The 13462-nt window shown below is 39.9% G+C and overlaps 1 protein-coding gene across 2 annotated transcripts in view; it reads left to right on the forward strand.

Annotated features, from left to right (window-relative positions):
- Positions 1–13462, forward strand: part of cdc40 (cell division cycle 40 homolog (S. cerevisiae)) — a 54159-nt gene that overhangs the window by 16290 nt on the left and 24407 nt on the right. For both annotated transcript variants that reach the window (XM_039747918.1, XM_039747919.1), the window contains 4 exons: positions 7638–7777; positions 10380–10476; positions 11179–11318; positions 12179–12253. In XM_039747918.1, coding sequence (XP_039603852.1) covers positions 7638–7777; positions 10380–10476; positions 11179–11318; positions 12179–12253 — 452 coding nt within the window. The remainder of the gene's footprint in view (positions 1–7637; positions 7778–10379; positions 10477–11178; positions 11319–12178; positions 12254–13462) is intronic.

Below are 13462 nucleotides of genomic sequence, written 5' to 3' on the forward strand. Positions count from 1 at the left end.
CACAATTTGTAAGGAACTGCTGGCCTGTCACATGGTAGTATGGTTCAGATCATTAATGTATCAGATTATTTAAAATTGTGTGTTACTGAAGGAATTCTTTTTATATGCCGTACTGTACATCTATATTAAATTGCTTTATGTGACAATTTCAAGCAAAATAAAATAATGTAAAAATTAGAAATATTATGAATACTGTATTTAGTTTTCTGAATTGTGTGCACCAGAAAAACTCCCTCATAAAAATTGTATAACTGAATCAATAGCTTCCTGACCGATGGCTGTACTTGTACCTTCCCCTGTCTGCTTTCCAGTTTCGAAGAGCAGTAACTCAAAGTGCACCTGTGGAGTATTTTACATAAAGATGATTATTTCTAGCGAGAGGAATTTTTAATCCAACTGCATTAAGTCAACTGAGATAAACAGAAGCTCAGAGAAGTAAAAAAAAGCAACAGCCATATGTGAGTTTTAATGCCGGCAAAAAGAGCATTAACATGTAAATGTGCCATATTGCAGTTTGTCTTTGACTGAGGGAAGCTTATTTAGAATCTGGCGTTATTATTTTCCCTAGGAAGTACCTAAAATACAATTTTAAAATGATATCTTTATTAGTTTTATTTGTTTACAAATGTTCTCATTTTTGTGTCAAATAGTACCAATCTGAGTTAATTTTTTAATTAGGTTTGCTTCAGGCTAATTATATTTTTAAGTCTCTTTTTGTGCTTTATTTACCAACAACAACAACATTTATTTATATTGCACACTTTCATACAAATAATGCAGCTCACAGTGTTTTACATGATGAAGAAACAGAAAAAAGACAAAGTAAGAATTAAAATCAGAGAACACTAACATAGAATAAAAGTAAGGACAGAAAAAAAAAAAAAACTCCAGATGACTGGAGAAAAAATAAAATCTGCAGGGGTTCCATTCCATTCTCTTAAACAAGTTTTCATAGTTTAGTGTTTTAGTCATATGTAGAAGGAGGACATTTATCACAATGCATCCAAATGTTTTATGTTATGCTAAGTTTTTCTTTTTTATATTATGTAACTACTTGAAAAAAAGTCCAGTTTTTATTATGTGAGCGGCCTTGTTCTTTACTGCTCTTTCCCAAACATGAGTGATTGCCAGTAGAATTGAATGTGGTAAGAAAAGGCCTTCATGGGATCCCTCCATATACAAATAACATTCTAGAGGCAATAAATTAAAACAAAATTGACACCATTATTGCAAAAACAGTACAGGACCACAAGGAAAAAGTAACAATGATAAATGGACACAAAACAGTAAACCTGCAGCTTCTCTGGACTTGCCTAAAGCCAATGTCGCATTACTTAACTCTTGGCAGTAGGATACGTGAGATTGCTGACTGCAGTTGTTGATCTTGTCTCCGGACTATGTCAATTTCCCAAATGAAAATTGTTTGGCATGTCCAATTCAGAGACTGTATACTGCTCTTCCAGCTCAGTCATGCTCATCCCTTTTCCTGACTGCCTGACAAAGCTCAGCAGCAATGTCTGGCCCTTTTCTTCACTTCATTCTGTCATGGTACGTAAAACATGATACATCAGACAGATGAGCTTCTCTTCCGTTTTGCGAGGTCCAAAACATAACCTTTATTTCTTGTCACTGCATTCTATGCATTACATAGAGTCCATCGCTAAAACTAAGGACAAATTCAATCCTGGGCTAGTGATTACTTGCCAGCCTTGCACAGAAATAAACTTCAAAGTACAGTATACAGTATGTAACATTTGATAAAAATGTAGCAAGGTTTTCCTTAACTACCTAAATAGATAAACTAGATATGGATAATACGATTGTAATGGTATCATCCTTTTACTCATATTTTGCTTTTCTGTTAGTAGTCCGCTTCCTATCTATTAGCATAAACATTACAATGAAGAAATAAAAAATACATGTGCAAGCAGTGTATCCTAATAGAGTTTCTAAAATAGTCCCTCGGAATCTCATACATGTTGCTGATTGAAGTATTATGAAGTAACAAGAAATGACAGTATGTTCAAGCAAGATCCAATCAAATGCGTGAATTGGTTCTGCTATGATACATTGTTTAATAAATACTGTACATTTAGGAAAAAGCAATTAGTGACTTTTTCATTTATTTTTTTTTTTTTTAAATGTGCTTATGTAATATTCTAATTTATTTATTTATTTATTTATTTATTTATTTATTGTCAGGGATGCCAGGGGCCATGACCCGGCCGGGATCACGTGGGGGTTGCCTTCTGGGTTGCTCTGGGGGCCACGGGTACAGGGCATTAAAGCTCCACCCTGTAGGGGCCCGTGGTCACCGCCAGGAGGCGCCCCAATATCTTGGGGACCTGTTACCCCAGCACTTCCACCACACCAGGAAGTGCTGGGGGGAAGATTTAGGATGGCGCCCGGAGAGCAGCCGGGATGACAGCCGGCACATCCGCCACGCTGGGGCGTGGCCAGAGGAGGAATTCCGGGAACACCTGGTGCTCATCCGGGAACCATATAAAAGGGGCCGTCTCCATTCATTCGAGGCTGGAGTCGGGAGGAGGAAGAACAAAGCTCAGGAGAGCTGTGGAGGCGGCCCGAAGAAAAGCATTGTGGCCAGGACTGTGACTTTGGGGTTTGTGTGCACTATTTGGACTGGGTCTGAGTGACCAATTGTTGTAAATATTGTAAATAAAACGTGTTTGTGGGTGACATGAACGTGTCTGCCTGTCTGTGTCCGGGTCAACTTCCACTATATATAGTAAACCCGGCCTGGACACATTGATTTCCACCACCACATGTTTATTTACAAATAAAGTCACGTGCACCACAAACCCCAATACACAGTCCTGGCCACACAATGCCTTCTCTTCGGGCCGCCTCCACACTCCTCTCGTGCCTCGTCCTTCTTCCACCTGACTCCAGCCCTGAATGAAGGGAGACGGCCCCTTTTATGTCATCCCGGACGAGCTCCAGGTGCGTCCCGGCATTCCTCCCTGGACACACCCCAGTGTTGCGGAAATGCCGGCTGTTCTCCCGGAAGCTCTCCGGGTGTTCCTCTTCTTCTTCTTCCCCCCAGCACTTCGTGGTGTGGCGGAAGTGCTGAGGTCCAGGGTCTCCAAGGCATTGGAGCGCCCCCTGGCGGTGACCACGGGTCCCTACAGGGTTGGGCTTCCAAGCCCTCTATCCGTGGCCCCCAAAGCAAACAGGATGGCGGCCCCCACATGATCCCAGATGGGCGCACGCCCACTTCCGGTCCCTGAAGGCGGCCCAGCCGGGTCGTCGCCCCTGGCATCCTTGACAATATATATATATATATATATTTATATTTATATATATTTATATTTATATTTATTTATATATATATATATATATATATATATATTTATATATATATATATATATATATATATATATATATATATATATATATATATATATATATATTGTGGTCCCCGGCGGGCGCAGGAGGACGAGAGGAGGGCTTGTGCCTCCTCCACACCGCGAGGGGGCGTCCGTCCTGGTTTTGTTGGGAGCCACGGGTCGAGGGCATGGAAGCCCTACCCTGTAGGGGCCGTGGTTACCGCCAGGCGGCGCCCGATGCCGGTTGATCCCATGCAGTCACCGGCGGAGCTGGAGCCCGGCGGGGCGCTTTGGAGGACGAGAGGAGGGCTTGTGCCTCCTCCACACCGCGAGGCGTCCGTCCTGGTTCTGTTGGGGACCACGGGTCAAGGCGTGGAAGCCCAGCCCTGTAGGGGCCGTGGTCACCGCCAGGCGGCGCCCGATGCCGGTTTACCCTGACGGTCCGCGGCTGGGGCTGGAGCCCGGCGGGACGCTTGGAGGACAAGAGGAGGCGAGTGCCTCCTCCAGACGGAGTGGGGGCGTCCGTCCTGGTTAGGCAGGGGCCTCGGGTACAGGGCATGGAAGCCCAGCCCTGCAGGGACCGTGGCCACCGCCAGGCGGCGCCCAGTGCCTAATTATCCGGGAGCCGTACTTCCGCCACACCAGGAAGTGCCGGGGGGAAGACTTTATGTGGGGCCCGGAGAGCTGCCAGGAAGGCAGCCGACACTTCCGCCACGCTGGGGCGTGGCCAAGGAGCAGATGCCGGAAACACCTGGGGCTCATCCGGGGGCGTTATATAAGGGGCCGCCTCCCTCCGGTGAGGTGTGGAAGTCGGGAGGAAGCGGACTGAGCAGAAGGAAGGACTGGAGGCGGCCAGGAAGGCACAAAGGACTGTGGGCCTGGACTTTGGGGAATTCGGTGCGAAGGCACTGGGGTGCACGTGAGCAAAGACATTGTATATATTGTACATAATAAACAGTGTGTGGAGTAAAATATGTCGTCCGTCTGTCTGTGCTGGGGCCAGCGTTAGCGTATATATATATATATATATATATATATATATATATATATATATATATTATATATTATTTATATATATAGTGTGTATGTATGTATGTATGTAAACGAAGGTCTGTGATACGGTTTGCATAGTTGCTGCTGGAGATCCACTAAGGGAGAAAATGAATCATGTATCTTAAAGCAGTTTTTATTCCTGAGCTTTCAGTCCCTACCAGGAGCCTTCATCAGAGGATAATGCTTACACATACAAGAATCTATCTCCATGATCACTTGCTCACCTACCAGTGACCGGAGCAGACAGGTTTTACACAAAAGAGGTCTACCATTGACCACTTCCTGGCACTGAGGGTTCCCATGGAGCGCAATATTGGCAGATTCTTTGCAGCCTTTGTCAATTTTAGAATAAAGTGTTTGCCTCAGTTGATCGAGCTTCCCTGTGTGAAATCCTGAAACTTAGTGGGATTCCCCCCAAAGTTGCTGCATATCATGGCTGGCCTGTACACTGGTACTGTGCGTGCTGTGCAGAGTGGAGGTAGAACCTCTGTGTTTTTCTAGTTTGATTCTGGAGTTTGTCAGGGTTGTGTTCTTGCTCCTACTCTATTCAGTGCTTGCATGGACTGGATGTTGGGCAGGATTGTGGGGTCCAGCGGCTGTGGGGGATCTTTTGGTGAAGAAAGATTCATTGATCTTGACTTTGCCTACAATGCTGTGATCTTCGCAGAGTCACTTAAGGCTCTGATCAGAGCTCTTGAGGGACGGACTGAGGAGTCTGTGAGTGTCCTGGATAAATCCAAGATTCAGGCCTTTAATGACCTTTGGGCACAGCATTCTGCAGTCTGTCTGTCTGTGGTAAAAATGTCGACCTTGTCAAGAGGTCTACTTACCTTGGCAGTAACATTCATTTCTCTGGTGACTCTTCCTATGAAGTCAGTAGATGGATTGGGGGGGGGGATGGTTGTCATGAGGTCACTGGCAAGGGGTTCATGGCACTCCCAATATCTATGTAAAAGGACAAAGGTCCAGGTCTTTAGTCCTGGTGCTTCCTGTCTTGCTATATGGTTGTGAGACATGAATGTTATCCAGTGACCTGAGATGAAGACTGGACTCCTTTGGTACTGTGTCTCTTCAGAGAATCTTTGGGTACTGCTGGTTTGACTTTGTGTCGAATTAGCAGTTACTTGTGGAGTCCCAAATGCGGCATATTATCTGCATTGTGAGGAGTGTCAATTACAGTACTGTGGCCATGGGGTGCTATTCCCTGAGGGTGATCCAGCTCACAGGATCCTCATTATTGAGGACCCGAGCAGCTTAACCAGGCCAAGGAGACACACATGTAACACCTGGCTGTGGCAGATAGATGGTCATTTCTGTGGGGTGAGACTGGTCAACCACTTAAAATGCTGAGCTGTTTTGTCATGTGGTGGGTGCGGCAACTTGCTGTGCCAGTGCATGCTCCCCAATCTGACCTGTACATTTGTGTGTGTGTATGCACATATATGTGTGTGTATATGTAGAGATGTATACACAAACTGCTATCATATATGGGATGTATCTAGTTTGGCTGGACTTATACTTTTAATATAACTCTATTTGTCTTTCAAAAAGGTTTAACTTGGTTATTTACTTATAATTGAAAACTCTGGACATTTTTAGAATTGATAGGCTTAGCGGCAAATTGTAAAAATCTTTTAGTCGTTCTTGTTTGTTTGGGAAATAATTCATTATGATAATTATGATTATTACAAATCATTAAATTACATTCCATTGTGTGCCTCTATTATGTGTAGTAATTTATTTAACTTGTATTATTTCCTGGTAATTGTATGTAACCTTATATTCCCAGAGAGTGGATTTTGATGCATTTTGTATGTAATTTTTTTCCCATTCTGTTGTTGGCAATGTACCAATGGTCTGTACCAATAAACTAATTAGTTTTCAAGTGTATAATTAATCACAGGTCTTTGTTCTTTAATGATTTCATAGAATGCCCAAAGGGTCATGTAAGTGAACTGCATGTATGCTTAATTGTCACTCGTCTTTAAAGACTATATAATTTTTAGTATTAACTTTAAAATTTAAAATAATAATTCTCTTTTTTGCCACTGTAACTTGGGGTTGATTTAATAACTATTCGTTAGTGTCTATAATTACAAACATGCAAAGGTGTTAAATAAGGGTGGAGTGGTGACCTTGAGACTAGGGATCTGCGCCAGCAATCGGAAGGTTGCCGGTTTGAATCTCATAAATGGCAGAAGTGGTTATACTCCATTGGGCCCTTGAGTAAGGCCTTTAACCTGCATTTGCTCTGTCCTGAGCATTCTGATAATCTGCATCCAGCCCTGCAAGCAGGTCCTCCAACATGCAGGGAAAACTTGGGGTTCATGGCAATCCAGACACTTTTTAACCAAAAAAAAAACGCACCTCCAGTGTGGTCCTGAGGTGTCACCTGCTGCACTTGGGCCCCAATCCAGGTGTGTCTTTGTGTGGTGGGTGCAGCAACACGCTTTCATCGCATGCTCCCAACCTAAAGGTATTAAAAATATACAGTAGGCAGACACATAATTTTCTCTTCTGAAATCGCCATGGAGTACTCCAGCAATGTTTGTACATGTTCTCCTGTGCACTAGAGGTTCTAAATAAATAATAATAATAAAGAAAGTAATGTATAGGCTAGCACAGTGCAATGCATTTTATGTACTGCCTAACATTAACATCCTTTTCAACAGAGCAGTGGTCTGAAGGTTTGAAGCTGGAGTCTGTTGACATGCAATGGGCATTATATGATCTGCAGTCACGCTGTGTTGATGGGGTTCATAAAAGTAGTGTTAATGCTTGTGACGCACCATCGTTGAAATGACAAATGCAATGCATTTTATTACTACAAATGTTTGTGAAGACCTAGCAACAGGAGAGATACACAAATATAGGGGTACTTGTCCTTTTATTAAGGTGGACTATTTCATGTGATGTATTTTGGTATATATTGAATTTATAAAAAGATTGTAGACTGTAAATTTGCAAAATTGGTTATCAATCCAAACTTTTCATTTGCCAGTCATTTAAAGATAGACCAGGTGTAGAATATGTATATATGAACATACATCTCTGGAAGAACCTGGAAGTTTCACCAGAACTTAGTGTTTTTTTAGTTTTTTTATACATTGACTTAAAATTTGTTTTATTTTAATAAGTACTTTTACAAATTGCAAATTGTAATGCTATAAATGTACATATTTATATATTGTCCAAATTTGTAGCTCATCTCTGTTAATTTTTTTCCTTGCACTTAGGTCTGACTGTTTTTGAAACAGCAACAAAAAAGACTGAAAAGAGAAGGAAAATAAAAGGTGGAGATGCTTCTGACATTGATGGTTTTCTGGGACCTTGGGCAAAGTATATAGATGAAAAGGAGGTAGCAAAGCCATCGGAAGTGAGTTGTGTTTTCTTGGGTTTTTTTTGTAATTGATGATGGTTTGGCAAGTTAAATTCAAATAATTAAAGTGCATCAGAGCATGCCTTGAGCATTGGAAAGGCGCTATATAAATAAACTGTATTATTATAATTATTACTATTATGTCTCAAGACCTTATACACTTCTTTGGGTCTTCATAACACTTACAAAGCATCAGTATAGTGTTTAGTTATCTCTGCATTGTGACCTGCTAATTAAACTTCACTTTGGAGTGGTCTGACGTGGCTTAATTGAGACACATTTCTCTTGATATTACATATTTAGTGTAGGACCTGGGAATCCTTCATTTTAACACAGTCATTTTACCATCAAGTCAATATGCCACACTGCACAGAGATTAATATCCAATCTACCAATATTTTATAAGTGTTATGAAGTGCAAAAGAAGACATTATTAAGGTCTTGTTACATAAGAGAAGTGATGTTTGTATGATCTTTATTGTAAGTTGGGTCTGTAAAGTTTTAAAGATGTAATTTAGACACTGTTGGAATATTGGCTGCTGAAAACTTGATAAATTTAACATTTCACAAAATATGCAACATAAAAACACATGTCACTCATATGGCATAACACACGATTACAGGGGTTCAAACTATGAGTTGTCCAGGTTTTAAGACTTGTGTGTTGGATAATTTGCAATTCCAAACTGGCTCTTTGTAAACAAGCATGTTTACGTGTGTGAAGGTTAGTTAATCTGTTCCAGTGTGTCCCTCGAGAGCTAGTTCCTGCCTTATATGTCTTGCTACCTAGCCAGGCTCTGGACAGCTGTGAACCTGAATTAGATACTCCACACAAAACTTGTAGTGCCTTTTTAAAACTGTTACTTACTCTGTGTTGTTTGTGGAGGAAAGAGATGATAAAAGTTCCTGATACAATAGGCTTCAATGGAGACCAACACTGAACAAATATTAAACAATAGCCAAAGGTCCAGGAAAAATGGGGAGGTGAGTCTTCAGTTCAAAAGGTTGTTCTTGTCTAAGCGCGCTCAATAGCTGTTCATGAGAGGATTTCCTAGAACTGTTTCATTTGACAGTATTTTAGAGAAAAAGACACAAGTTTTGGACTTTGAGCATACAACTGGATATCTGACATATGGATTAGGCCATTTAAAGTCAAAGTCAAAGTGAACTTTATTGTCATCTCAACCATATACAAGTATACAGATAGACGAAATTACGAAGCTCAGGGTCCACAGTGTAACAACATGATGTTCAAATAGTAAATTAAAAATAGAATAAAAATTTTAAAATTTATAATTAAAACACAAACAAACAAGACAAGACATTGTGCAAAGATAGGACAAACAAGTAGCAGCAATATTGATGTGTAAGATATGTAATATAATAAGTAAATAAATAATAAATAATAGATATAGATAATACAGAAATTATCAGTGTATGATAATAGTTGTTTAAGACGTGTGTAAACAATGACAGGTCAGAATGTTTCATAAATCCTTAGAGGTCAGTATGAGATTTTCAGTTCTTTGCAGGATAGTGGTTTTCATGTATAAAAGTTCTGTTTTGTAGAGGAGGTTGAGGCCGTGTGGAAGGTCCCAGGGGGCAGCCTGGTGTTAAGGAGTCTAACAGCTTGGGGTAAACTCTCCTGCAGCCTCGCAGATTTGGCTTTGATGCTGCAATATCTTCTCTTGGATGGCAGAAGTGTGAAAAGTCCATGTGAGGGGTGTAAGGGGTCCTGCACAATGCTGCAGGCCTTGCGGACACAGCGTTTGTAAAATATGTCTTGTAGTGAAGGGAGAGGCACCCCAATAATGTTCTCTGCTGTCTTCACTATCCTTTGCAGGCGCTATGGTCGGATATGTTACAGTTGCCATACCAGACAGTGATGCAGCTGGTCAGGACACTCTCTATGATGCCTCTGTAGAACATGGTGAGGATGGAAGGGGGAAGGCGTGCTTGATTCAGCCGCCTCAGGAAGTGTAGTCTCTGCTGGGCTTTCTTGATTAGTGATGAGGTGTTATGTGTCCACGTAAGTTCCTCAGTTAAGTGCACACCGAGGAACTTGGTACTCCTAACAATCTCCACATCTAAACCGTTGATGCTGAGCGGGATGTGGGCAGGACGTGATTTTCTGAAGTCCACGATTATCTCTTTTGTTTTGTCGACATTGAGAGATAGATTGTTGTCTTCACACCATGCGGACAGCCATTTCACCTCATCTCTGTATGCTCTTTCATCATCCCTGCTTATCAGTCCAGCACCGTCGTATCATCCGCAAACTTGATGATGTGATTAAGTAAATGGAGATTTTTTTTTATGGATGTTTGATATTGTTGACGGCTCAGTGTTGGTCCTCTATGAAATCTATTATGCCAGGAATATTTATATCTCCATTTTCCATAAAAACAAGATTTTTGTTTTTCTCTGAGCAAGTAACAGATGAAGAAAGTTTACTTTTTGGGTGGAGTAATTTGAGAATGTCCTGTTTGGTTTAAGTGAAAAACCAATTGTGAGTCTTTCATATTTATGTTTGACAGATATAAATGGCCTTAAAAACTAGTGGAACTATTTGTTTTTTGGTTCTATATTCTTTACATAGGAAGAACAAAAAGAGCTTGATGAAATCAATGCAAAGCGACAAAAAAGAGGTAAACATGAAGAGGATGCTCCTGCGGATGAGAAAACAATTCTCCATGGTAAGTAAATAATCTTTTTCTATACATATTATTTTGCTATATTAAGAGATAATATAATGTAGAGTGAGGAAACCCTGAAGTGCAAAAGTGTGGCGGTGCCAATAATCCATTTTTCTCAAAATCCAGAGTAGTCTCAGTAGATCTCTACTACCACAAACCTTTCTCATCATTTAGTGTTAACAGCCTCAGAGTTTTGAATATCATATCCCTGCAGCTGTCTGGGTGTCTTGCTGCTGTTTATGGAACATTACCCATAGTCCAATCTTTTCCTGTCCTGCAGAAATGCTTGTGGATGTTATTGTCACCTCTGTTTTTGGTGACTATAATTAATCGCTTAATGTCATTCCTGCTAAAAGTATCAACAAATTACCATGAGTTCAAAATTTTACTACTAGTGTTCAGTCATAGATCAAGAATTACAAATGAATAAATCAAATCTTGTTTGATTACACTGGCTACTTGTATAATATCCTGTTGTTTTCAAAATTCTTTTATTGTCTAACAAAGCTTTTAATTTGTTATTTTTGCTTACCTCATACCAACCAGCCTTCCAGACTGAAATCCCTTAGTGGCGGGCCTTGTCAACATTACAAAGACTTGTGCACCTAAATATTTTAGCCTGGTTCTTCTAATGCCATATTGATAAAGCAATTTTATTTTTTTCTTTATTTATGAAAACTCTTCTGTGATGTTTGTCTGCAGTCAAAGAGATGTATGACTACCAAGGGAGATCCTATCTGCACATTCCTCAAGATGTTGGAGTTAATTTGCGTTCCTCCAATGTACCAGAAAAGTGCTACCTTCCCAAGAAACAGATCCACATTTGGTCTGGTCATACAAAGGTAATTTGATTTAAAGAAGTCTGCTTAGAGCAGTGTCTGATAGTAAAAAAAAAAAAAGGGGTTCAAAAAGTAGATGAAATAAAGAACATCATTGTATGGCATAGAAATATGTCAACTTTAACTTTCTTGCAGTCTTAATTACCACCTAAGCAATCTTTTTAGTGATCAGCTTGTAGGGATTAAATTACATTCTCAAACCTTTTAATTCCTGTTTAGGCTAGTGGGGGCGTTGGTGCCTACCTCAGCAGAGCTGGGTGAGAGGCAGGAAAAACCATGACCAGGGTGCCAGTCCACTGCAGCAGTACTGTAATTTTTAACAATGGTCAAGTAAGCAAATATAAAATAATTTTAACTAAGTTCTGTGTAGGAGCTGCTTACTATTCACCAGGATTTAATGATATAGACAGTTTCTTACTGTTATTCAGCTGCATGTCACAATTTTTAAAAATTAATTTAATGAATCCGTTGCTTACCTCAGGACTTTTTCAAATACCAAAAGAGTCGACACCAAATGCATTCTTCCATGTGTGACTGATATTGCATTTGGCCTCTTCTATGCCAGTCTTTCTTTTTTTTTTTTTCATGCATTCAGTTTTGATCACTGACATACCCCATTGTCTCAGAAGCAAGACTTTCTGTGGCAAACTGCATTCCTTTATTTATAAAAACTAAGAAGAAGAGCAGGAGCAGAATAATTAGCCTGAAATTTAATGTCAAGAGTTTAAGGTTAGCTGCAATGAAAACCTGCAGAAACTGACTTGATCTGTGTATCAGTAGTGCAAGTATTGAGTACTGTTAGTTTAATACTGCAAATAGTTAACAAAGCAAATAAAATAAAACTTTTTTTTCTTGTTTTACAGGGTGTTAGTGCAATCAGGCTTTTCCCAGTTTCAGGACATTTACTGCTATCCTGCTCAATGGACTGTAAGATTAAGGTAAAACAGGATATGTGTATGTCAGTATGTCTAAATGTGTTTGCATATGTTTCAATAATCCTTTTATATAGGCCTAAATAAACCTTTATCGAGCATATAATTCAAATGAAGTAACATTGCTAAACAACATCAAATTAGCCAGTGACAGAGAAATGCAAAAAGTCTGAATAAGAATAAATATTCCCCACACTTTCCTCATATTTCACGCTCATGTGTTTTTTTGTTTTTTTTTTTTTTTGTTTTTTGAAGTTACCTGTACGGTCCCTCATACTCTTGGACTATTTCCTGTCCATTCAATTTGCATGTAATTTCCAAACCAATTGTTTCTTGTTCCTTCCTACTTTTTCTAACACAATACCACAGTGATTAGAAAAGAAATCTATTTGTAGCTGACAAGTACAGCAGTTTGGTTAATGTACTGGGCTGTGTTTTTGTGAAATGTACTGCTTTATTGTATTGTAGGCCAAATAGTTTATATTTTGCTTTTTTCCATCTGTATTGCACTTAAGTTATGCCTTGCATGCTTCCATGCATATTTCAAAACTTGTTTCTTTAAGTAATGGTTTCTATTTGCCCACCACAGTAGAACAAATTTACTTAATTCTTGGAATATTGTTTTTGGAGTACATGCCTAGTGTGTAAAAGCTGTCTGCTGTTCTGTCTAAGACCATTCAGTGTTGCCATTCGCCTTTTGGTGCACACTCTAATCATGGCATTTATTTACTGTTGATCATTTCAGATATTTCCAAAAATTACTGGATTATTTTTTCAATATTAGCTGAAATACCCAGTGTTTCCCGGGAGGAAAATGAAGTTTTTGTTTTAATTGTTGAGAAAAACATAATTAAAAAAAAACACAAATTTAACAATAAATTAACAAAATATAAAGACTCATTAATGTGCTTCTTTTGCGGTCTTATATGTATGTTATCATCCAGCTGATGCTCAGAAACGGCCAACTCTATTTAATTTGAAAAGCAACAGGGGTGCGGTGCTGCTTAAACATATAGAATGCTGGCAGCCGCCTGCTATAATACTAACTGTGTAAGCCCATGCTGTTAAAAGCATGGGATCCTAGAAAGTATTGAAATCGTCAGAACTACTCTGGGCATCTCTCTGCTATGAGGATTCCTGTTGCCAACATGCTCACATCATTTGTTTATTAGCAGCTAAGCGACTGTCTTTCTTAGGAGGTTTCCTTTTGCCGGT

The sequence above is a fragment of the Polypterus senegalus genome, chromosome 3, assembly GCF_016835505.1.
Source record: "Polypterus senegalus isolate Bchr_013 chromosome 3, ASM1683550v1, whole genome shotgun sequence".
Taxonomy (NCBI): Eukaryota; Metazoa; Chordata; class Cladistia; order Polypteriformes; family Polypteridae; genus Polypterus; species Polypterus senegalus.